Source organism: Podarcis cretensis (assembly GCF_951804945.1).
Source record: "Podarcis cretensis genome assembly, chromosome: 7".
Classification (NCBI taxonomy): Eukaryota; Metazoa; Chordata; class Lepidosauria; order Squamata; family Lacertidae; genus Podarcis; species Podarcis cretensis.
The window spans coordinates 1,756,503-1,779,966 of NC_137176.1; the positions used below are offsets into that span (position 1 = coordinate 1,756,503).

At 48.5% G+C, this 23,464-nt stretch overlaps 2 protein-coding genes and 4 long non-coding RNA genes across 7 annotated transcripts in view; 3 read left to right on the top strand and 3 right to left on the bottom strand.

The window, feature by feature from the left end:
- Positions 1 to 23,464, bottom strand: part of ATPSCKMT (ATP synthase c subunit lysine N-methyltransferase) — a 216,449-nt gene that overhangs the window by 155,959 nt on the left and 37,026 nt on the right. The gene's annotated exons all lie outside the window — the stretch shown is intronic.
- Positions 522 to 5,694, top strand: FOXA2 (forkhead box A2). Its single transcript, XM_079983612.1, has 2 exons — positions 522 to 708; positions 2,581 to 5,694. The coding sequence occupies exons 1-2, from the start codon at positions 622 to 624 to the stop codon at positions 3,865 to 3,867; spliced, it is 1,374 nt and encodes a 457-aa protein (XP_079839738.1). The 5' UTR covers positions 522 to 621; the 3' UTR covers positions 3,868 to 5,694.
- LOC307220072 lies at positions 5,696 to 21,533 on the bottom strand. The gene is made up of 3 exons (XR_013840685.1): positions 21,069 to 21,533; positions 5,896 to 6,993; positions 5,696 to 5,751 (listed from the first exon to the last, which is right to left on the bottom strand). It is a non-coding gene; the product is annotated as an uncharacterized lncRNA (long non-coding RNA).
- On the bottom strand, positions 10,222 to 11,505 carry LOC307220082. The gene is made up of 2 exons (XR_013840697.1): positions 11,401 to 11,505; positions 10,222 to 11,045 (listed from the first exon to the last, which is right to left on the bottom strand). It is a non-coding gene; the product is annotated as an uncharacterized lncRNA (long non-coding RNA).
- The window catches only part of LOC307220061, a 44,268-nt gene continuing 33,070 nt past the window's right edge, over positions 12,267 to 23,464 (top strand). The window contains exon 1 of the long non-coding RNA XR_013840672.1: positions 12,267 to 12,339. This is a non-coding gene — a long non-coding RNA (uncharacterized lncRNA). The remainder of the gene's footprint in view (positions 12,340 to 23,464) is intronic.
- Positions 14,923 to 15,839, top strand: LOC307219584. Its single transcript, XR_013840466.1, has 3 exons — positions 14,923 to 15,058; positions 15,269 to 15,407; positions 15,740 to 15,839. It is a non-coding gene; the product is annotated as an uncharacterized lncRNA (long non-coding RNA).

Consider the following 23,464-nt stretch of genomic DNA (forward strand, 5'->3'; position numbering starts at 1 on the left):
TAGGTGATTTTAGTCCCAGAACACGGGGGCAAAAAGCCTCCCCCTGGTTGCGCCCACGGGTGCTCAAGGGCAGCAGCCGGCGTCTTGGCGTGGAGAGCCCTAGGTGGGAGCTGATTATTCAAATCGCCTGCCTAGGACCTGGGGATTGGAGGCTAGCCTGGCCTCTGGCTGCTATATCACTCCGGCACCCACGTCACTGCACCACTTCGTTTCCTCCTCCTCCTTCCACCCTCCTCCTCCTCCTCCTCCTTGCCTTCGCCTCCGGGCAACTCTTCTCAGCGAAACCCACCCAAGCACTAGTAGTAGCAGCGGCAACGGCAGCAGCAATAGCGGGCAGGGAGAAACCCCACGCAAAGCGAGCCCACCCTCCCCCTCCCCCAACACACACATAGAGGGAGGGGGAAGAAGGAGGGAGGGAGGGAGGGAAGGAAGGAAGGAAGGAAGGAAAGAAGGAAAGAGGGAGGGAGAAGGGAGGGAGGGAGAGGGAGAGAGGGAACGAGGCAAGGAGAAGGAGGGAGGGCTATCGAGGAGGGTGTTTTCCTTTTCGCCCCCCCCCTTTTTTTTGGATTGCTCTCTCTCCCTCTGTCGTCGCTTGTTGTGGCTGTTAAATTTTAAACTGCCATGCACTCCGCTTCCAGTATGCTAGGAGTCGTGAAAATGGAAGGACACGAGCACACGGAGTGGAGCAACTACTACGGCGAACCGGAGGTAAATGGCAACTTCTGTCTGTTTGCGTGGGTGGGTGTCTCTCTCGCTCTCTCTGTTTGTGTGTGGGTCCCCCACCCAGTCCCCAAGCCTCCTCCTCCCGCTAAAAAACAGGACTCTCTCTCTCTCTCCCTCTCGCCCTCTTTTTATACAACACTGTGTTAGCCTTGAGATAATATTAACTTTGTGATCAAATATTGACTTGCGAAGCCTCCAAATCCTTTGCCATGCCTAGCCGCGCTATCCTAACAAAGTTGTGTTTGGCAGAGAGAGGTTGGGGGGGGGGAGAGGAAGGGCGTTTGAGGGGGGAGCTATAAGGAACCAGGGGAAGAGGGGGCGCATTTATTGCTCGAAATCTCGCCCTAGGAGGGCTCGGAGTCTGGGGGCAAATGAAACCCAAAGCCGGACAAGCTTCTGCCGCTCTCCAGGTTGCGTGCCTCCTTCCTTTGCTCCAGAAAACAGCCGGGTCTTGACAACCGAGATCTTTTCCCTCCTTGAGTCAAATCACATTTCAGGAGCCGTCAGCCCCATTTTTACCCTTGGATTTTGAACAGAGCCCCCACACCGATTTCCATGGCGTTTAATTCTGCCTAGGGCTGAGGTCTTGACCCCCGAGTGATTTCGGTGCAATCCTCCCCCGCAGTAAAGAAACAAAGTTGTCGGAAGATCACGACGGATATTCCCTAGTCAGTGTATGAGAAATTCGGGTTGAAATCGAATCCTACCGAAACGAAACACAAATTCTATCGAGTCGTTTTGATGGACCCGGCTTCTATTGGGTTAAGAAACTATAACACAAGTGACTTGGGAAGTAAATTGCATTGAAACCCAAGAGAATTGTTAAGGATTGGAAACCGAAAGGCTTCGGGGGAGTCAGATATGGGGGTCTGAGTCTCTAATCCTCTGCGCGCTTAGCTGGGGGTGAGTCCCGCGAAACACAGTGGGGTTTACTTCTGAGTAAGCAAGCATAGGATTGCACGGTTAGAGAGCGGGCTTGCTTTCTGGTAGATTTGCATTAGCATTTGGGTTTTAACAGGAACAATTCCCCAGCCAACGAACAAGGAAATATTTTAAACACCCACCTGGGTCCTCCTTTTCTTCCATCGCAATAAGAAACACGTTACTTGGGCAAAGGCTCATTAAAGCCAACGGGAATTTTTTTAATGAGGGTGCAGGAATACTGTTATGACCAGACTGGTCGACTTTGTGCTGTGGCATTAAGGTCCAGACCCTAACAGGTGTTGTTGTTGTTGTTTTGTATGTCATCGATTTCACTGGGACCTGTATCAGCTTAGCGCATTTGGTATCCAAGTTTGCAATGCTTGGACCCCTATCCTAACCATAGACACGATCGAGTCTAAGTTAGGCGCTCCCCCTGCCCCCTTTTAAATTGTATTTGGCGAGATTTACAAGCCGATCCTCTCCCGTGTTTAAGGTAAAGATAAAGGGACCCCTGACTACTAGGTCTAGTCGTGACCGACTCTGGGGTTGTGGCGCTCATCTCGCTTTATTGGCTAGGGAGCCGGCGTACAGCTTCCGGGCCGTGTTTACTCGGATGTAAATCTGACCGGTTTCAATTTAACTGCCCCCCAGATTCAAGCACCTGCTGTAGCCTTCCATTTAAATTCAAGGGGCCCAAGAGTGCCCGCACCATGCTCACTGGGGCGCTGGGTACTTTCACCTTCCAGCATTGTATCACACAGACTCCGAAAGAGACCGTTACACCAAAGAAAGCTCCCTCGAAATACGCGGTGGTTGGGGCTGAGGGCTGGGTTGCCCACGATCCCGTGGCCAGGGAGCTGTGGGTCTCGGGTGTGACGACCGGTGGGCCACCTCCACTAACCGCTGGGCTCCCCGCTCTTGTCGCCTTTGCAGGGTTACTCCACCATGAACGCGGGGCTGGGCATGAACAGCTACATGAGCATGCCAGCCATGGGCACGGCGGGCAACATGACGACGGTGGCGTCCGGCGGCTCCATGGGCATGTCTTACGCGGCCGGCCCGGCGGGCATGAACCTCTCTCCCGGCGCGGGGGCCATGGCCAGCATGGCGGCGCACCTGAGCCCCAGCCTGAGCCCGCTGGGCGCGCAGGCCGGCTCGATGGGGGGCGCACTGGGCGCTTACTCGGCGCTGAGTCCCGTCGGGGCCGGCGGCAGCGGCGCGTACGGGCAAGCGGCGGGCCTGGGCCGCTCCCGCGACGCCAAGAGCTATCGCCGGAGCTACACGCACGCCAAGCCGCCTTACTCGTACATCTCCCTCATCACCATGGCCATCCAGCAGTCGCCCAACAAGATGCTGACGCTGAGCGAGATCTACCAGTGGATCATGGACCTGTTCCCTTTCTACCGGCAGAACCAGCAGCGCTGGCAGAACTCCATACGCCACTCGCTCTCCTTCAACGACTGCTTCCTCAAGGTGCCGCGCTCGCCGGACAAGCCGGGCAAAGGCTCCTTCTGGACTCTGCACCCGGACTCGGGCAACATGTTCGAGAACGGCTGCTACCTGCGGCGCCAGAAGCGCTTCAAGTGCGACAAGCCTCCGGGCTCCAAACAGCAGCAGCAGCAGCAGCAGAATCAGGGCGCCTCGCCTGCCTCGTCCGCGGGAGCCCCGTCGCAAGGTAAGAAGGCAGCCTCGCAGGCGCCGCAGGAACGCGACCTGCCCAACGGGGCTCCGGAATCGCCGCACTCCAGCGCCTCCCCTTGCCACGAGCACAAGCGCGCCCTAGCCGACCTGAAGGGCCACCCGGAGCCTGCCCCGTCGCCGGCGCAGCAGCAGCACCTGCTGGCGCAGCATCACGCCCACGCGGGGCTCTCCCACGAGGCGCACCTCAAGGCGGAGCACCATTACGCCTTCAACCACCCCTTCTCCATCACTAACCTGATGTCCTCCACAGAGCAGCAGCAGCAGCAGCAGCACCCCCACCATCCGCACCATCCGCACCAGCACCACCCCCACCCGCACCACCCGCACCACCCGCACCACAAAATGGACCTCAAAGCCTACGAGCAGGTGATGCACTACAGCAGCTACGGCTCGCCGGTGCCCGGCAGCCTGGCCATGGGCTCCGTCACGAACAAAAGCGCCCTGGAGACCTCGCCCTTGGCCGGAGACGCCTCCTATTACCAAGGGGTCTACTCCAGGCCCATCATGAACTCTTCCTAAAGGGCACCCCATCCCCTAAGGGCCAATGCCCTCTTTCTCTCCCCAGGACAAACCCGAGACTTCTCTGGGCAGGAGGAGATTTGAGATATGATGTAGACTTTGGAAAGAATCCAAACGGTGCCCAAAGCCAGGTCAGTTTATTCCACGGCGTCGCCTCCCGATCCCAATCCATATCCAAAGCCCATCGGACTAAAACAATCCGGTGGCCTCCACCCACTACCTGGGAGCTCCGGCGCCTTTGTATCAACTAAAGATTCCCTAGCCCTATTTTTTAAATGAAAAAGACAACTTTCTATGAGGAGCGCACTGACCCCACCTCTCCCGCGCACCACTTTTGGCAAAGAATCCTGGACTTCGCGCCCCGCTCCTAGTTTAGAAAAGGCTCCCGTAATATTTAATCGACGTTTGCTGTTGTGTAATTTAAAGCTCCTTTTTCTTCTACTCTTTTCTCGCCGGCGTCGGGAAAACAGGATTGATCTCCAACAACCGTGGGGCGTGGAAAACATCCAGTTCCGCGGGCTTCGGCTCTTGACCACCGTCACTTTTCTTCAGACACCGATTTAAATTTTATTTGAGTTGGAGGTTTCCTTTTAGGAGTCTCCTTGTCTGTTTCTTTATTTTGTTTGTTGCGGGGAGTTATAAATATATCTATTTTTGGGTGTGAAAGTGACACAGAAATAAGTGTGTGTGTGAACCGGTGTTAGATTTCAAAACTGAGGATCAAAAAGGCTGTAGCGTTGTGAACTCGGGGGAGGGGGGTACCCAAAAATGGACTTTAGATTGTAATTTGACACAGGAAGTTTTGATGTTACCGGGAGAGTAAACGACTCCGATCGAATTAATTTATCGTTTTTGTACGCTTTATTTATGGTTTATAGATGTGTATTCTGGTAAGGACCGACCAAATTCTCACAAACCATATATTAAATTGCTGTTGGAGATTTTTTTTCCCTTTCTTAACTTAAACAATAATACCTGTCTGTTATTTTCTAGTATAATGCAAAGAGATGCGGGAAAGACAACGAACTAATTTTAGCTCTTGATATTGCTTGCCAATGGGCTTACTGTGCTTAGAGTAGGCCCCCTCCAAGATGGCCTGTATGAATAACATGCGTATTTAAAATGCACATATGAACCTGGAGTATCATGTTTCATACATCATCAAATCTTGTTGGCACGCTTACCATTCCACGTCTAAACTGTGAATAAGACTGCAACCTTACTCCCAAATATACACTTTATTCTCAAGTAAAGACAGAGCTGAATCTACGGTAAATCTTTGCCTGATATGCACTAGATTCACAAGCAGTTTGGTTTCAGACTCCCAACTGTTTAGCAAAATTACTTCCTGCTTCGTCCAAAGTAAACTGCTGAAATGAAGGGGTTGGGGGGTTGTTTTGGGGTTGTGCGAAAGGACTGTGAGCTCAGCTCAGTTCTGATACTGCAGACCAACTCCTAGGCCCGGAATGGGCTCAGAGGCACTAGAATCTGGTTGGTAGATCTTGGGATTCTAGTAAAAAGCAAAATAGATCAGAAAAGCCTAAAGTCTGCCAACTCCCTGAGTTGCAGCCCATGGAAGTCCTAGGACAAGTCGGACTGAAAATAGGGGCTTTCTTGTCGGCAGAGGTTGGACAAAAAAAGGACTCCAGCCTTGTAATGGGCTGAATTAGATGACCCACGTGGTCCCTTCCAACTCTACAATGCTATGATTCTGTGACTGGGTTGTTAGGCTCTCAGTCGAGGCCTATATATATAGATGCTGCCTATTCTATGTATGTATATTATTGCTTTGCCTACTTGACTTTAAATATTGCTTTGTTTATTTGAGCCCATCGGTTACCTTACACATTTGCAATCGGGCAGGCTCCCACCAGTTATACTTGCCTAGACCAGTGTTTCCCAACCTTGTGCCTCCAGCTGGTTTTGGACTACAATTCCCATCATCCCTTGCCACTGGTCTTGCTAGTCAGGAATGATGGGAGTTGTAGTTCAAAAACAGCTGGAGGCACAAGGTTGGGAAACACTGGCCTAGACATCCCCGCTGACTCCCGTCCATGACTAGGATTGCAACCTCTGTTAAAAGGGGTATTCTCGACATCTGGGCATCATGATAATAGTGGAATCATTTACATAACAGCACAGTATTCAGCCAAAGTATTTTTATGACTCATTGATTTCACTCATTGATTTCACTTATACCGCATTCAATCTCCGGCCTTAAAAGTGTTTCATCTTTGACTGTACCTGATATTCAGCCTCGCGTTCCACACAATCGCAGGCAATATAGCAATCCTGAAGTACAACTACTACTAAAGCCACATTATCATACTCCACGCGGGAGGTGGCGGCTTGAAAAGCATAAACCATTGGTTTCAGTGGGTCTACTCTTGAGTACGAGGAACGTTGACTATCATCCACCGAGACTGCTCTTGCCTTTCATAATGAACTGAGTGTGGCTTGCTAGAACTTTTCTCTGCATCGGAGAAAGCGCGTGAAGCCTCAAGTGCCTAGTGGAAACCAAAACACGCCTGGTTGGGTTAAGAGTTTCGGGGCTTTTAAAACAAATTGGTTAGATGAATTCTAGCTTCTTTTTCTTTAAAGATTTGGGTTCTAGCTTACTTGAAACGCAGGTAGCAAGAAGGACGGCTTTAACCTAATGCTGGGCAATTCGGAAGTTGTTTGAAAGCTCGATGCTCCTATATTCCTCCTCTTCTGTCCACCCTCCAGAGCCGTATTTACTGAGAAGGCCTGTCTTCTTCCTCTAAGTCGTCTTTGGATAAACTTCGGGGCTCCTCTTTGGAGACTCTTAGCGACGCGAGAACAGGGATGAGTAAATGGGATTCCAATCAGTCCCCAACTTGTTCATGCAGAAATCTGCGCACAACACACACGCAACAGTGACAACACATACACACGAGAGGCCTTGCCTGTGGCAGGAGCTGGTCAGAAGGCGAAGGGGAGTTACGAGCTTCCTTTCGCTTGCCGAGTCCAAATGAAACTCAGTCGGCAGAGTGGATTTTCTCGACTGACTACAAGCACTCTCGCCCAGTCCTGTGGTGGACGGTGGTGGATCTCGAACCAGTTCTTCAAAGGCAGCCAACTATATTCTTCCCTTTCACACCGATCCTGAAAACAGTTGAAAACGGTAAGTTTAACTTCGGAGTATTGTAAGAATTTCACTGATTTTCAGTGAAACTGATGCGCGTCACCTTATGCATATTTTACTCAGGAGTAAGGTCTTCAATGGCTTTTGAATATCTTATGATACTTACTTGGAAGTAAGACCTATTGAATTGCGGAGGACTTACTTCTGAGTACGCGAGATACGCGTTGTGCCGCACCTCTAGCCAGGCTGCAGCGCCATTGCTCAGAAGGCTCATCCGGAAGGAAGACATTTGATGCTAGTTCCCCCCTAGGAAGGGGGGTTTTGTGTTGGCCTTTCGAGGGCATAGCTTAGCAGGATCTCAAAGACGCAGCACTGAGCCTGGTTAGGAGGAGGAAGGCTTCTAGCGAAGGCTCACTGGATGGGGAATCGGTCCACCTGGAATAAGCGGGGCATCCTTCCCAAGAAGCAGGTGTAGGGTTCATGGTCAGTTCATGGGAACTAACCTCGGTTGAATCCCAAGGTTTCCAACTAGACTCAGGTAGAGAAGATTACCTGGCCAACGGAAGTCAAACAAAACTTCGTTTCTTATTTATTATTATTTACTAGATTCATATGCCACCTTGTCCTCCAAGGAGCTCAAGGTGGTGAACATGGCTCCCCCCCCCATTTAGCCCCACAACAACCCTGTGAGGCAGGTTAGGCTGAGTGGGAGTGGCTGGCCCAAGGTCACCCGGGGAGCTTCACGGCTGAGTGAGGATTCTGGCCCTGGTCTCCCAGGCTGTCGTCCAAGGCACTCACACTCCGGACCCCAAAGGGCAGAAACCGCCGGTGGCGCAAAACTCAATAGTTTAACCCCAGCCCTCTAGCAGAACTTTAGAGTTTCTAAAGCAGTTCACATAATACTCTGTCTTGTAATCCTCACACTAGCTTGGCAAGGTAGGTCAGTATTATCCTAACATCACAAGTTGCCACTTAAGGAATTCAGGGCAGAAATAAGAGGGGAGGTCCTCATCCCTACCTCAGGCTGCTCGAATATGAGCACTTACCGGGGAGTAAGGTCCACTGAATGTCAGGCAATTCGCTACCGAATAAACACGTATTGGTTGAGGGGTTTTTTGTTTCTTTTTCTTTTTTGCTAGCCACTGTGCTCTGCCTCTGCCACATCTGTAGGGCGCGAGACTGATGTTCTGAGACATTTCACTTGGAGCGCGAACAAAAGGAGGAAAATGCAAAATCGGGCAGCCTAATGGATGGATGCACAGAGCGTACGGAAACCTTTACTCAGACGTCTACTTAGAAGTGAAGGATTGGCTTTGATTCCGTTCATCATGTGACGACTTGCATGTGCGGACTGTGGCCTCCACTAGGACCACAGCAACTCTTTCTTACCACCTCAAAGATTCCGTTACATGCATTCAGGCAAGCGCTTGCGTGAACCCAGCTGAGATCCTCTTCCAATGCTCCCTGACTGGAGCTCAGGTGAACAAAGGTTCTAAGCACAGTTACTCAAAGAGAGCGCCACTAAATATCATCTTCTACAAATAAGTGTCCTTTAAATCAGTGGGACTTGCTCCCAGATCAGTATGTGAGTTTTTGAAGCCTTGGTCCCTGCAGTCTTTAGAGTTGCAAACTTATTTTAAGAGAGAGAGAAAGAAGAACCCCTCTCCTGAATTTGGTGAAACGTTCTTCACGTGAATAAATACGATTTAGGACAAGGTGCTATTTTAATACACAATTGGCAACGTTTATCCCCTTCCCACAGAGCAGCCCGACCCCATTCGTGGAGTTCATTGGGACTTACCAGAAAGTCTTGCTAGGATTGTAGCCCATCCTGCCCTTTGCATGTTTGTTCAGAAGTTAGTCTGAACGCCATCAGAAGAAACATGCATAGAATTTCAGTTTTTAACGGAAATGAGTCGTCCTCCGAGTAATTAGGCTTAGGGCGCCGCGTAAATTCATTAAAGAGAGCGCTTCGCACAATGCAGTTCTGCTGAACGTTTGCATTCCAATCCTACATATGTCAAATCCCACTGAGTTCAATGGGTCTTCCAGGTAATTATAGGGCTGGGAGTCTAAAGGTGGTTGGTTGAAGTGGGATGTATAAACAGAACATGTGGCTTTTAAACTGGATATGTTTAGGATGCGGAAACTCATTTCGCAGGGGGTCATTTGCTGCACGAATAAAGGGATGGGAAGCAAATGAGAGCTCTATAGCATCCTCCCAGCTTCCTCCGGAGTGCATTCTGAAAGATCAGTATCCGATTGCGTTCTCGCTAAAGGTTGTTTCATATACAACACTCACTTGCAGGTGAAATCCTTCCCTGACAAATGTGTGGGCGTCGGATTTCCCCATGCCAAGCATAGCTCGACTTTGGGACGAGACAGTGATGTGTGGCGCACACGAGAGAACGAACAGTAGTAGACTTGGTGCATAGAACTATTTCAGAAAAAGCATCTCTTTCCCAGGACTTGGAAGCTACATCTCTACTTGGAAGTAATTCTCAAGGAATTTAATAAGATCGCCTTTTGGAAATAATCGTCTTCTTCCTCAGAAAGTGGGGAGGACCCCTTCATATTTGCGAACCTCTGCAAATCAAACACCACAGATTTAACTTTCCTAACCCCTGGAAATGTACCTCTATGGTGCCAGTCGACACACGCCAGCGGCTGGTGTTCCAGTAGTCTTCCATAGTCTTCAAGTCGACTATGCATAAAGTCTGCTCTTAGCCTGTGGAGGATTATGACCCTCTTCTAGAAAATGCCATTGGGAGTAAGTCCCACTGGTTTTACTCCAATCCAAAGCCTGCTCACACTTTTGCAGTACCACCAAATGTGACAGCACCACATGGATCCAGGTTGTTCTAGTGTACATCTCCAACATACAGAATCAAGTAATTTATAGATTTCCACCGCCATCACTTTTTAACTTGTGTGGAGTCAAATTTTCATTTGCCCTAACCTCCCAAAATTATTATGAGCCAAATAATAGACAAATAATAACCTGTAATAGTTGTTTGTTTTCACCTTCCAATGCAGACAGAACAATATACATATATCTGCCAGTAAACTTTCTGGGGAGTATGCCCCTACTTGTTTTAATTGACATCATCCTCATCATTAATCAAATTTGTACACTCTTCTGCTTCCAAAGATCACAGGGCAGTTCACAACATGAAAATACAACATGAAAATACAAAATACACAATAAAACAAACAAGAACAAATAAGCACCCCCTCCCACAAACACATTTTAAAAAACCATAGAGTGTTAATCAGCCCAAGGCCTGGTTGAACAGATTATTTCCAGTGAGGTGATGACCAACTTCTTCTAAGTAACTCTACAGGAAAGCTGACTGTAAAGGAGAATTTGGCAGACCTTCAGTGGCTTAACCCAGTTGGTGCACAGGTTCCCTGTTTTGGGGAAGATTTGACATTTTAGTACTTCAGTTTTACTGCTGGAATTTTTGACTAAATGCAAAGCAGGTGTAAATGACTTGACACCATGAACCCAAACTTGAGAAATACTGTAACACAGTTGCATTTAAACAAAACAAAAACTGGCCCATAAAACCACAGCCGGCCCTCATAAATGCAGCCTTCCCGGGTGCTCCAGGCCCACCTGGATGGCTGCAGCAAGCCATACCTTGTCAGGAAAGTGCCACTCTTACCTGGATGCTAGTTTGTGAAGTTTTGTATTTCCACCTGTGTAGTTGTTTGCCCAAATTTATAGATATTGATCAATAGATGTGGGTACATTTAAGGTAACTGTTAGAAATATGGTGAATCCTGATGTTCAGCAGAATGTCTTAGGACTGTAGAAGGCCTAGCCCTGAAATGTGAGAAATAAACTTCTTCTTTTTTTTTACATTTACTCCAACCACCTGGTAATTGCTCTTTTACCATGAAAGGAATGAAGGGAACATTCAGACTGAAGACTACTAGTAAATTTCTCTTCTGCCCTAATATTTGCCTGTCTATCCGTCATATCATATCAAAACTTTGGTCATCTGCACCTCTCTTGACTCTTCCCTCTTCAGGCCTCAGATTCAATCTGCAGGAGGCGACGCGATTGCTTTTTGAAATCCAAAAATAAATTAAAATGTGATCGCCAGTATTTTTCTTTAGGGCATAGAAAGCTGGCCCGTCGGCCAACCTTATTCCCACATTCAAATTTTATTAATTCAGGCTGCATCGTCGAAGCAGCTTTATTTGGATATTTATTTATTTATTTATTTAAATGAAGAAATATGTATTTATTTAAATAAAATATCAATTGCTTTCGCTCCGGACAACAGTCTGTCCACTCCTCGTCCACCCACACCCCCCGCACAACGTTTATAGATTTAAGAAGTGATCTAAACTTGCGAATCCCTCTCAAATCCCCCCTCATTGTTTTTTCGGGAAGACTGGGGGCCCCCAAAAGGCACCTTTTAAAAAACAGGCCTGTGGGTGGAGAGGACCCCATTCGGCCGCGCTTCCCCGCCGCCCGCCTGTGTCCCGCGAGGACACACACGTTGTGAAGCAAAGCGGAAAATGTGTGTTCATTACCACATAAAAGGCTCCCGTCGCGCAGAAGAATGGAGGCCTGGAATGGCAGCGATTGCGCGGACAATGGGATGCGAATGTGATGCTCTAACCTGGCCGGTCCCATCGCGCCTGCGTTCGTTTTAAACTACTTAGCTGTCTCCCACTCCGTTGATCCCGAGCGATAAGATATATACCTCTGCCAAAAGACCTTCTTAAAAAGGAAAAGAGAGAGGGAGGAATGTGCGCGCGCGTGTAGATGTAGTTTAGAGTCGGGGTCTCTTCTTTCCTCTTCGGCCTCCTTTCACATCCTCTTCACGCGTTCGATCCGGGTCGCTTTGCAAAGGACCACACGGTCTGCCTTCCTCATTCAACCCCACCTCCCGTTATTTTTTTGGACCGCTGGTGATTTAAGTCCCCGCCATCTGCGAATAGGCAAAACCAGTAAACTAACAACAACAACAACAACAACAACAAAATAAATAAATACATAAATATTTAACGCCAAATTCCAGGAGGGAAACTTCACGCAGCACGTCATTCTTCAGCAAATTTACACAGATATTAGGAATGCTTCTGCCTGTGTGTACGTGTGCGTGCATGCGTGTGCGTGTGTTTTCTCTGCTCCTTTCGAGCCATTGTGCTTAACTGAATTTTATAACGCTGATCGATATCTTGGTAAAATATTCATTTTTAAACTAGCGGGCAGTGAAATCTTTGCTTTGTGCTAAAGTCAACAGTCGCTCCAATAAATGCCGCGATGCCTTGCCGCCGAGCTGCAGTCAGTGGGGCGTCTGGGCTCGTCACCGTCGCTTCTGCCACCGGCAGCTCCAGGGCATCAGGTAGGGACCTTTAAGTTTGGTGGGGCTGGTGCGCGTCGTTGTTGTTTTGCGCTGCTGGCAGCGGGCGGGAGAGGTAGCTGAGAGTCTTGCCTGATTCCTACCTGCTGCTGATCCCCGGTCAGAATCAGGCCCAGAGGAGGGGGGGGAGCGGTCATCTCCCCCGACCCCAGAACCGCAGGTTTAAAATGTGCGTTAGGTTCCCCGTGGCTACCAGAAACCTTCCTCCCCAGCGGAGGAGTGTGAGCTGGGGGCTGCCCCATAGTTATCGGGAAGCCGGGATCGTCCCCTAAAGGTCCTGGCGACCTGATTCTCAAGCGGCCTCCTGGGCTGTTTAAGTTTTACTGGCTGGAGTTGTGGGAAGGCAGTGGGTGCGGAACAGAAAAAGTGGATGAGAGAGAGGTGCTGGCTTATCATGCAGCATGAGTATGCAGGCTTACTCGGAAGCAAGTGCCACTGGGCCTGATCCAGCAGGTTTTTCTTTTGCTTGGGAGAGGCGAGCTTTTTTACCCGCCTCGCCTCTCCCTTTTTCGGAATCGACCTTGTTGACGTTCGGAGCAGCTGGCGGGTCTTCACAGCTGTGCTCTTCTTCTCGGCTTCTGCGCCAGCCACCCGCCCTCGGCCGACTCCTTCCTTCCTTCCTTCCTTCCTTCCTTCCTTCCTTCCTTCCTTCCTTCCTTCCTTCCTTCCTTGATGCTTCAGAAGCAGCAGGACGCCACGCTGTGCAGGCTTACCTGGGAGTGAGCCCAGATGAGGACATTTGGACTTTCTTCCAAGTAAGCCGGCATAGGATCACACTGCAGGGAAATGGCTTGAAAAGAGTTACAACACTTCTTAAAAATTGGGTTTTTAAAACCGAAATTCCCAAGACTGCAAAGGACTTGAACGGGATGGAGGCGGCTCATGGGACAGTTGTGTGGCCGCGGAAGCCTGAGGTCGCAACCCCTGGACACGTGGGCCTTTTGGGGCAATGCGTGGTCTGCAATGCACTGCGACTCTCAGCTGCGCACCGAGAAGTCCTCCTGTCTGCGCTACCTTTGCCCATTTCTCATTCATTCCAATTCGGTTTGCTCAGAACTTCCCGCTGGATCGTGCTCTTTCTTATACAGTACAGAGAAGCGAACCTTTGGCGCGAAGCCGCCATGATCCCTGGGCAGGGCGGTTGCATTTCCAAATTTTCTACACCACTTTGCGAAGTAGCTCTGGTTAAAAAAGAGAGTTAAATGTATGTTTTTCAATTTGTGTGCGTGTGTGAAAAGTGCTTTGGAATTATTTCTGCCCCACACCACCACCCGAAGATCGCACGTTGTGTAGTAACGGAGAGATGCGTGGTGAAGAGCTTTGAGCACGGAGGGAAAGCTCGGACAACAAGGGCGAGATTCAGTCCAGCCCAGCCAAGCATATTCAGGCAACGTTGACTTGAAGGAGATTAACTTCGGCTTTTGCTCCCTTTGCCCATTTATCATATATCTTTATTAAAGACCCCTCCCCCCATTTTACAGATACAAAACTGAAGTGAAGTCGTAATCTCCCCAAAAACCTCAGCTAGGACCCATGTCTTTCAGTAGCTTTTAAATTGGTCGACCAATCTCTGCCCCTCGGAACATCAGATGTAGAGGGGATAAGCTGTTTTCTGTATCGTAATCTCTGTTTGGGGGGCGGCAGCATTTTAGGAAAAAGTGAGCGACACGCCACATCTCCTCCGTGGATTTGACTCTCCTTGCCTCGGTGACCTTGTCTTGCAAGGCTTTCCCCCCCCCCCCCCTCCCTCTTTAACGCCATCCAAGACCACGACAACTCTTGGGGAGCAGTGTCGGGGGCAAGGCGAGCAGATCCAGAGGAGTTACTTCGCGAAAGAAAGCGAGAGGTCTTCTCGGTCGGAAGCCTGTGTGCTGGCGCTGCGGTCTCGGATTCCCTCCGGGTGGGGCTTGCGGCGGAGAGAGGGAGGGGGAGGAGTTCCTCATCTGATTTCCCCTCCATCTAAACTGACGTGACAGCTTATATTTCCCGAACAAGATGGGATCTCTGCAGGACACACACAGAGGCTAATGGTTTTTCAATAATTAATACTCCCCTAGACCACTCGTAATGCGGCCTCTCGGATTTGTCAATTACTTGTCATTAAATGAGTGTCTATCCACGTCCTTCCCTTCGGGTCTTTCGATAGAGGGCTGAGGGAAGAAAATCACCTCTAGCCTCGTCTCCAAGAAGCTCAGGCAGCCCGATCTCAGCTGGGAGAGGCGCTCAGTGTCCGTGATCGGCGGTCAGGCAGGCAAGGTGCAGCTTCTTCAGAGTCGGGCGAGAGCCTTGCAGAAAGCGCCAGGAGCCGACGCTTGGAAATAGATTTAATCTGCCAAATGGGCAATTTTGTGTTTCCGATCCTTATCCTTCTTTTGGCAAGATTTTTTTAAAAAGGAAAATGAGTGCATAAATAGTAAACATACTTCGTCTAGGCAGAAACCAATCTCCCTTTCGAAGCAAGATTGCCAACATTGTCTTTTAATGCTCCTGCGCAGCCAGACCAAGAAACTTCGCTAAAATTCACTGCGCCAGGCTACAGTTTAAAAGCACAGCAGCAGGGCTGGCAACACCCCCCCCCGCCGGCCTTTTTAATGATTATTAATAAAATGGAATTCGGACAATTCAGCGAATTATTGAATTTGGGCCCAGTCTCACGGCTCCGCTCTGGAACATGCTCGCATCACTTCTGAGTATGTTCAGAGTGCTGTTTTTTCTAGGAACTGAATAATCACAACCAGCATCTAGCATACCGAGGACTGGGGCGTGAGGTGGAGTAGGCAGAGCTGAAGACACCACAGAGCTATTCATTTTAGAAATCCCCTCTAGTTCTGGAGGGAACTAAAGCAAAATGTGGTTCGACCCCCCCCCCGTCCTTTTAACCCTTACGTCAGAATGTGATGGCGACCAAGAGTCACATAGCCGAGAGTCACATAAGTAAAGGGGATTAGGTCCCCGCCCCAAGGAGTTTACCATCTAAATTTCATTCCCCTCCCCCCAATTTTACTTCCAAGCCAAAGTTAAGCATTTGTAAGCCCGGAGGCTTCCAAGAGGTCAGTTTAGAGCATTTTTGGTGGGGGGCGGCGGAGATAGTCAGGGGGCCTACAAGTACCGGATGCTGCGCCTCTACCCCATTCAAGCCAAAGAGAACCAGATCTCCCAAATATCTCCTGCTGTGGTAGAAGATGGATCCGGGAGCCTATCTTTAGTTGAACTCTGTCCTAAATTTAGAGGCGAGAGGCGAGAGGCGCAAGGCAGGCACAGGAGACATACAATGAGGGTTAAGAGCTCGCAAGGCAGCATTTTGCAAGGGGGGTAGAACGAGGAAGGGGGTGGGAACGTCTAGGCTGATTGTAAAGAAACATTTCCATTCCATCCACCAAAGGAACAATCCGACGCTGCATTCCAGAGGCGGAGGGCGCTTAGTTGCAAAGGCGACGTGGATCAACCAAGACCCAGAAAGCGCGCTGCGCCTTTTTTCGTCTAGCTAACCGTAGATGGGATAGGAGGACGAGGCCCCCCGGCCCCGCTCCTCCTCGGTGCCCCCCTGCGCCCTCGTTGCTGCGTTAAGAAGCATACATACGCTGAGGCGTCCTCGCCGCTATGGCAACCGTGTCTAGCATTGTCTTTAAAGCGGAAAGCCACCGCCTCCCTCCTTAGGGCAGTTTAGTCCATTCCGTCCTCAGGACTCCCCTCCTTGTCCATCTCCCGGCCGATGCCCCTCGGCCTCCTGCTCTTCTCTGTTTAGGTGGCACAAGTGTAAGCAGCGTTTGACCCTCTTTAACTGCCTGGAGACTTTCCTCGATGAACAGTTCAGGGTAACCCCAACCCCCCACAGCACACACACACCTAGGAATCTCCTTTTGAGGACCCGGCACCGTAAGGTGGCGGAAGACTTTGGCAAAGAAGGAGTTCCCTGAATGACAGAACACGCACCCCAGATGGGAAACGCAGTTTTTTCGAGGCAAGTTAGATGGATTTCAATGGGATGCACTTCCCTAGTAATAAGAATGGTCAGGTGAACCAAGAAGGCAGCGCTCGTGCCCCTTTAGTTGCTGCATGAGAGAGGACATTTCAGCTGCTATGGTTTATCATGCAACCTATAGTTAGTAAATTTCCCTTTTCTGTGGAGCAACTGAAGGTGCAGGAGTCCTGTTCTCTTCATTATCCAGCGATTCAAACTTTCATAGAGGTTTATGAGTCTTATTTCCTTTTCAACACATCTCACCCTAAGTCCAAGTGTCCAGAACACCTATTAATCCTGAAGGAGAAAAGAGCGTTGCGGCTGCGCTGCGTCAATGTGTTTTAATGCCATGTATACAGAAAGCTCGGCTGTCAGGGGATTAGCCAGGCAGCTTTGCAGTCTCGAACATTTAAAACCTTTTCTGGAAAGAGAAGTCGAACTGACACGCAGCCTCCACTGATGCGTGTTTACTCAGGAGGAAACCCCGTGGAACTGGGCTTAGCCCCAGGTAAGCATATGGACTCAAAAATGCAATGCCTCTTGAGGTCAATAGTCGCAGGTTAGTGGGTGAAGAAGGACTGCAGCTTTGCAGCCCCAAACTATGCATGCTTACGCAGACGTAGGCTCCATATGCTCAACCGAGTTTACTCCCAAGCAAGTGTCCTAACTGAGGAGTCAGCTCCACTGATCTGAACTGAAATTCATCACGGTTTTGATCGGGTAAACTTGCACCCAACTGGAGGGAATTTAGTTCTTTGGAAATCTGCGAGACTAGCAATATTTTGGGATTTGGGGGTGGCTGAATTGGACCCACAGAAACAACGTGGCTCCCTGGACTAATCCTGACTTGGTTTCATGCAACATTGCTTCTATATTGATCTAACAGACTATTTCCCCTTTCCTTTCCTTTTTTTAACGGATGAAATTGCTTCAGAAGTCGACTTTCTCTAAAGGAAAAAGACATGAGGGGGGAAATAACAAGAAACCTCACCCGCCCGCCCCTGGCGCTTTACACCCGTATATGTTAACTCAACCAGTTAAGAATAGACCCGCCGGTTCGCTACTCTGTCAAGAATTCTGCCTTTCACCGCTGTAATAGAAGGGCAGAAATCATCTAATTGTGCATCCCTATTTTATCCTCGTCTTCTCTCCCCCCCCCCCCCACCAACTCTTTTCTTTACTTCCCATCAAAACAAAACAAAACCAAAAAAAGCCCCACACCTCTTTCTCTGTTGGGAGTCTGGTAATGACATGCAAGGATGGGCTGAAAGACAACCAGACATCAAAGCACAAAGAAAATGACATTTCCCGCACTTTGATAAGAAAGTCACACTCCTCACTTTCGCCCCCTCCCTTCTCTCCTTTCTTAAAGGCAAACCCACCAGCCCCCAAGGGCGGCCGCAAGCTCTGAGTTGGGCACCCAAAACCTTCTTCTTTTTCGCATCTTGCATCTTTTGCCGCCACCCTTTCCTAAACAGGGCAAGTCCCTTGGGTGCCCCAGAAGTTTGTTGGACTTGGGGGCCGGGCAAAACAGCAACAACATTTATTGGGGATAAGGAAACACTGGTGTGGGGGTGGGGAAGACACACGCTTGGGACCGAGATGGAGCTAATTATTGCGAGGGGTAAGAAGGAGCTGGAACACCCAAGTCGAACTGAGCCCGTCTCCCGGGAGACTGATGGAGACCTATTTTACAAGCTGTAATTCCGCTTTAGACGATTGCAGGCTAAAGTCAATTCACACCCTCTTCTTTCTTCTAGAAATATTCCTAATCCTGCCGTTCAAGCGGGGAATTCTCTCGCCTTTCGCTCCACCGATATTAATCTGGAAACTTCATAGAAGGAAGCCGGATAATTGTGGGTTGGGTGGGCGGAAAGAAAAGGGGTTCACCCCACCAGTTTAACTACCTCGCCAACGTCTAACCTTCGAAAAAGTAAAAATTAAACGGGGAGATATGTCGTTCGATGATTTATGGTCCCTTGCTCTGTTATTTTATTATATGAACGAAGCGAGAAATTTTCTTTTGATAGCCTTATTCTTGTTCTGTCAATTTGAGAAGGGCTTGAGCAGTTTGCTACTAATGTGTGTGTGTGTGTGTGCGCGCGCGCGTGTGTAGTGAAAATATAATAATTCATTTGGATGTATCTAATTAGTAAAATAAATGGATACGCGCCCTTGAACAAAGTGAGACTGACTCCTGAGTGTACATGGCAATTGGTGTAAGCAGACTTATTTGGCAAACTAAATCGGCCTTTCTTTTGAACAGATAAATAGAGCTGCGTTGTAAAGTTGGTTTTATACGCATATACCTGAGAGTAAGTCTAATTGAACTTAATTCTCCTTTACTTCTCAGTAGATATGCATACGAGTGTATTGCAATAGTGCGATCCTACCCATGTCTACTTGCAAGTAAGCCGCATTGACTTACTGTTTGGAAAGTGTATGTAGGTTCGCACCCTGCTATCCAGTCCAGGTTTAGGAATCCTTCATATCTCACTGAAGCAAGTGGTCAGCTAGCTTTGAAGTCTGATCCTTCCTACTCTTACTCGGAAGTAAGGCCAACTGGTTTCAGCAGTTATACTTTACATGCCTACATGATACTGAACTCGCTACGAGGATTTTTTAAAAAGGATTTTTAAAACTAATTTTAGCAAAATTGGCAATAAAAACATAGAAATTCATATATTTTAGAAAGTAAATAATGAAAATACCTATTCGCTCCCTCCAATTGCTTAATCCTTATCAATACCAAAAAAGCAATTTCATTTCACTGATACTTCTAGCCAGTTCGCTTTGTCAGTTTGGTATGATAGAAGACGAAAAGAAAAGAAAAGAAAAAGTTTGCATTCCAGCATTAAGTCCTCTAGACCCCCAAACAAACAGGTGCAAAATTAAAACATAGTAAGCTATGCATTAAAAAACTCCAGGCTAGAGACAATAAATCAAGGGCCATGTGCAATTTGATACCATTTTTAAAGGTGGAGGCGCTGGGTTAATTTGCACTCAAAGCCATGATTGTCTGTCCTGACTTTTTCATTCTAACTGCTTTCCCCAAATTTTTGAAAAGTTAAAATTCAGAAGGGAAGCAATTCTTCTACCAGCAGGGAAGAGGCCTTGCCAAACAAGCACCCAAAGAACAAGAATTATTTAGAGCAAAATTAATCTCATATATAAATGGCAGCCAACTTTGCAATCAGATCTGGTTGCTGTGCCTCTAACAGCGGCTGGATCTGCAACCCTCTTTCGTGGAGGTGAGAGGAATTCATCTCAATTTGCTGCAGACGGAACTGCTGTTAAAAGTGCAGGTACAGATGCCCGCTGAAGAGTTGGCATCCTCACACACGATTACGATGAAATATTATGTAGTCTGTGGCCGCAGCATCAGTCCACATTTGTGGACTGAGTCGCATGCAGGAGCCGTTCAGTGGGACTTAATTTCTGGTAAAGTATGTTTAAGTTGGAAGCCTTAATTAACAATGGCGTTCAGAATGAATAATCCACTCATTCATTTGCGTTCTAGATCCAGCTTTGGCTCTGCTGTCCCTCACTTTCTCTTCCACCTGCGCGGGGCCTTCGCCTTTCTGGGAGACTTTAAGCAAGTTAATAGGGAAGAATGTTTCGTGGAAATCAATGGATCGCTTCGAAGTTATGCTTTAGCTCCTAGGTGTGTGAAACCCATTCCATCTTTTTGTAGGTTTCATACCATATTTGGTATATGCAAACAATACCGGCAGCAATCCTATAGACTTGTAGGTGAATTTTACGGATCTCAGCGGGATTTGTTTCCGAAAAAACATCAGCCCCTATCTGGCTGACTTTCACTAGAATTCGAAATTCGGGTGGTTTGGAGAAGATAATCCACAAATGTGGATCTGACACAAATTCCTGAAGCCAAGTGAGTTTTGCCTCGCAGGACAAACCAGATTATGACCAACAGTTTACTCGGAAGTAAGCTTCACAGAGTCCCATGACGTTTACCCTCAGGTTTGTGTGCACAGGATTGCAGTTTAGATGGTGAAGGCCACATCCCACCCCAAAACAAGCATCTTAAGTCTACTTGATACAATTATATAAGAGTTGGACACAGCAAGGTTATAATAAACTGGACACGCATGGTTACTGGAAGGTAAACTCCAGTGAGATCAATTGGGATTTACTCTCAAGTAAGCGTGCATAGTATTACAGCCTTAACAATTCTTATATTTGGTGGGCTATTATAACTACTAGTACCGTTATTGTAGTTCAGATATTTATTGAGGAAATAAATGTTTTGATTGAATCTTTTAAAGTAATGTAAGTCTGCGTAACTTTAATAGACGGCCTGCTAAGCGCCGAAGCGCAAAGCTATTCATTTCAAAGTGACGTCTGATCCAAAGTCAATTCGTCTGCTTCGGAGTAAATGGCAGGCGCTAGCCGGTTCAGTAGCCAGCCATCTGCAACCCTGAGCAGAAGGCAAAAAACCCCACAACTTTTTGGGGTAAGGGTTCTTTATCAAGCCCTTACCCAATCAAAGCCAGTGAGATTAATCACTGAGTAAACATGCATAGGATTGCACGCAGGTACTGTTTGCTGAACGCTGAAGCAGGTCGTTGCGAGATCTAAAAGTGTGACACCCTTAGGCTTGTTAGAGCAGGTCTGAACACTTCATGGGAGTGATTCAAGAGATTCATCTCCTTCCATAGCATGGTTTTCGGAAAGATCATGAACGTATGAACCTGTCTTATACCGAGGGTTGATCGAGTTCACTTACTCGCACCACCGGCAGGCGCTTTCCAGGGTCTTCCCATGGGACTGTCGCCTATTGGGGGAGCAAGGGACCTCGGCCCTAGGAGTAGGCAGGGAGTGGGGGGCTGTAGTTCAGGAGGACAGCCCCGCTCTTTCCAGCACCTCACTTCTATGGAGCCCCAAGAAGAAGGGAGAATTGCGATGCTATCCTTCCTTGGCCTCCGTCCTGTGCAACCTTACAAAAGATTCTCATCCTTCTCTAATCGCGACTCGGTGAATGAAACCTGCTCTAGTTCCTGCAGATAAAAAGCAACCCCCCCCCGCCCCTGCTTATCTTCTCTGACATCAAGCCACTGGAAGCCGTTTATCTCATGTGCCTTTAACCTGCGGTTATCAGCCTGCTGGACTCATTTAGGGGAGCTCAGCTCGGTAACCTGAGACAAGGCTCCATTGATTGTCGAGAGCGTCCTTTAGATTCCACCCTCTCTGGGTAAACATCGCCAAGGAGCTGGCCTCGTCCCCGCCCCCCCCCCCCCCACAACCGAGCCACTTGCAGCAAGCGACACCTCCCCTCATCCGAGAGGTCGCTGCCTCTTAAAACGTCTCGCGACGAATTCCTAAGGACAAAGAGGGGTGCATGGATGTGCGTGTGTGTGAGAGAGATCCAGCAGGGGAGGGGGCCCGCAGGTTTGCAAAAGGAGCGTTTGCAGCCAGAAAAAAAGCAAAAATGAGGGCTCCTCCGCGTGTTTTGCGCGCGCGTGCTGATGCCAGAGAAGCGGACAATTCTGCAGCCCTGTTACGTATATTGAATCCCAACGGGTCTTGCTAACCCAGGGAGGGAGCTGTAATAGTCAGGATGAACCAAACCCACTGTAGCAGGGTGATGAGGATGATGAGGATGATAACAAATAGTTGAAGCATTTTGGGTACTCACTTATGTGGAACTTTTTGTGTGGGGAGGTTATCTGGGTTGTGAAGGCGTCAAAGTGTCCAGGGCTCTTAACAACTAAATACTTTACGGTTTATTAAAGCAATATAATAATTGCTTGTTTCTTCTTTCTTTCTTTTTTATATCAGCATATTGCTCAAATCCCATTAATCAATACAGCTTTAAAAGGTTTAAAAAGAAAAGGTATGCAAACATTTTAAATAAAATATAGGTGCCTCAGGCATATTAAGCCACGTGTGGGTGAGCTTGTTGTTTATCAGGGAAAAGCTTAAAAATCATTTTAGTGTCTTCTTTTTCACTGCCTTTCACAAGTAACACAACAGAATCTAGGGATCATCAGAGGTATGCGCTTCATTCCGAGAGCCATGGATTAAAATTCGTCTTGGCCGGTTGGCTTCCTCCGATTAATCAGGACATTTAGCTGATTAATCGACCCATTAAAGTGCCCTAACTGTCCAACAGTTGGACTTCACCCCGGAAGGAGCACTTTTCTTCCATTGTCTCCCAGACAGACCGATGACAACTAACCAAAGCATCGGGAGGGGCGGTGATGGTTTTGTTTTTATTATGTATTTTGTGTTTTTATAGTGTACTTTTGGGTTGCGAACCGCCCTAAGATCTCCAGATGAAGAGCGGTATACAAATTTAATAAATGAACAATGGTTTAGAATCCAGTCTTGACGGTGGGCGTTATGGGAGGCGAAGACCCTGCATGGAAGTCGGTGGGACTTAACATCTGCGTTCTCAGGCCGAGCTGCTTCTTCGCTCTAGGGCGCTCATTTCGTTCTCCGCCAGTCTTCAACGGACTGAAAAAGGAGTTGTTAGGTTCTATTGAAGCAAGACCCACAGAAGGCGGGGCTGGCGGGGCTGCCACAAGGGCTGAAGGACCATACTGGTGGTTTTTGTTATTGGGAAGAATCACCATTTTGCTGGAGAAAAGCAGAAGGAAATGTATATTTAAAGCAAACATAATAAGAGGGACATCTCTAACTACGGTATGTGGACGTGCCCTGTCTGCTGCCCACTGAAAACGGAAGCGTTTTTAAAAAGGAAGAAGAAAAGGTGCTGCAGGAATCATGTCAGCCCCGGCATGGCCAGCTCAAGTGCTGCCCCGGGGCGTGTTGGCGGCTGCCCCCGAGCATCTCTGGGAGGTCATTTGACTGAGGGCGGCCTGGACTTGCCCAGCGTAGCTCCAGCTGCATCACTGGTCCCCGCTAGCTCTCCAACCCCTTCAGAGTGAACTTGCTGCAGAGTCCTCTCTGGAGGGCGGGGTACTCCGTGGCCTGTTACTGCACGAGCTCTCGCTGGTGGGTGGAAAGGGGCAGCTCTGAAACCCCTTCCATTCAAGGGATGAATTGCGGTACTCAGGCTTCGAAATGCACTTCGTTGTCAGTAGGAAAAGGTTCGTCTGGACTTGAGGGCAAGGTTCTTTTCGATTTGAACATTCACATTTCCACACTGTTTCATCGATT

Coding starts and splice junctions, on each gene's coding strand:
- FOXA2 (XM_079983612.1), top strand. CDS start 622: ATGCACTCCGCTTCCAGTATGCTAGGAGTCGTGAAAATGGAAGGACAC. Junction 709..2,580: donor ACTACTACGGCGAACCGGAG/GTAAATGGCAAC, acceptor TCGCCTTTGCAG/GGTTACTCCACCATGAACGC.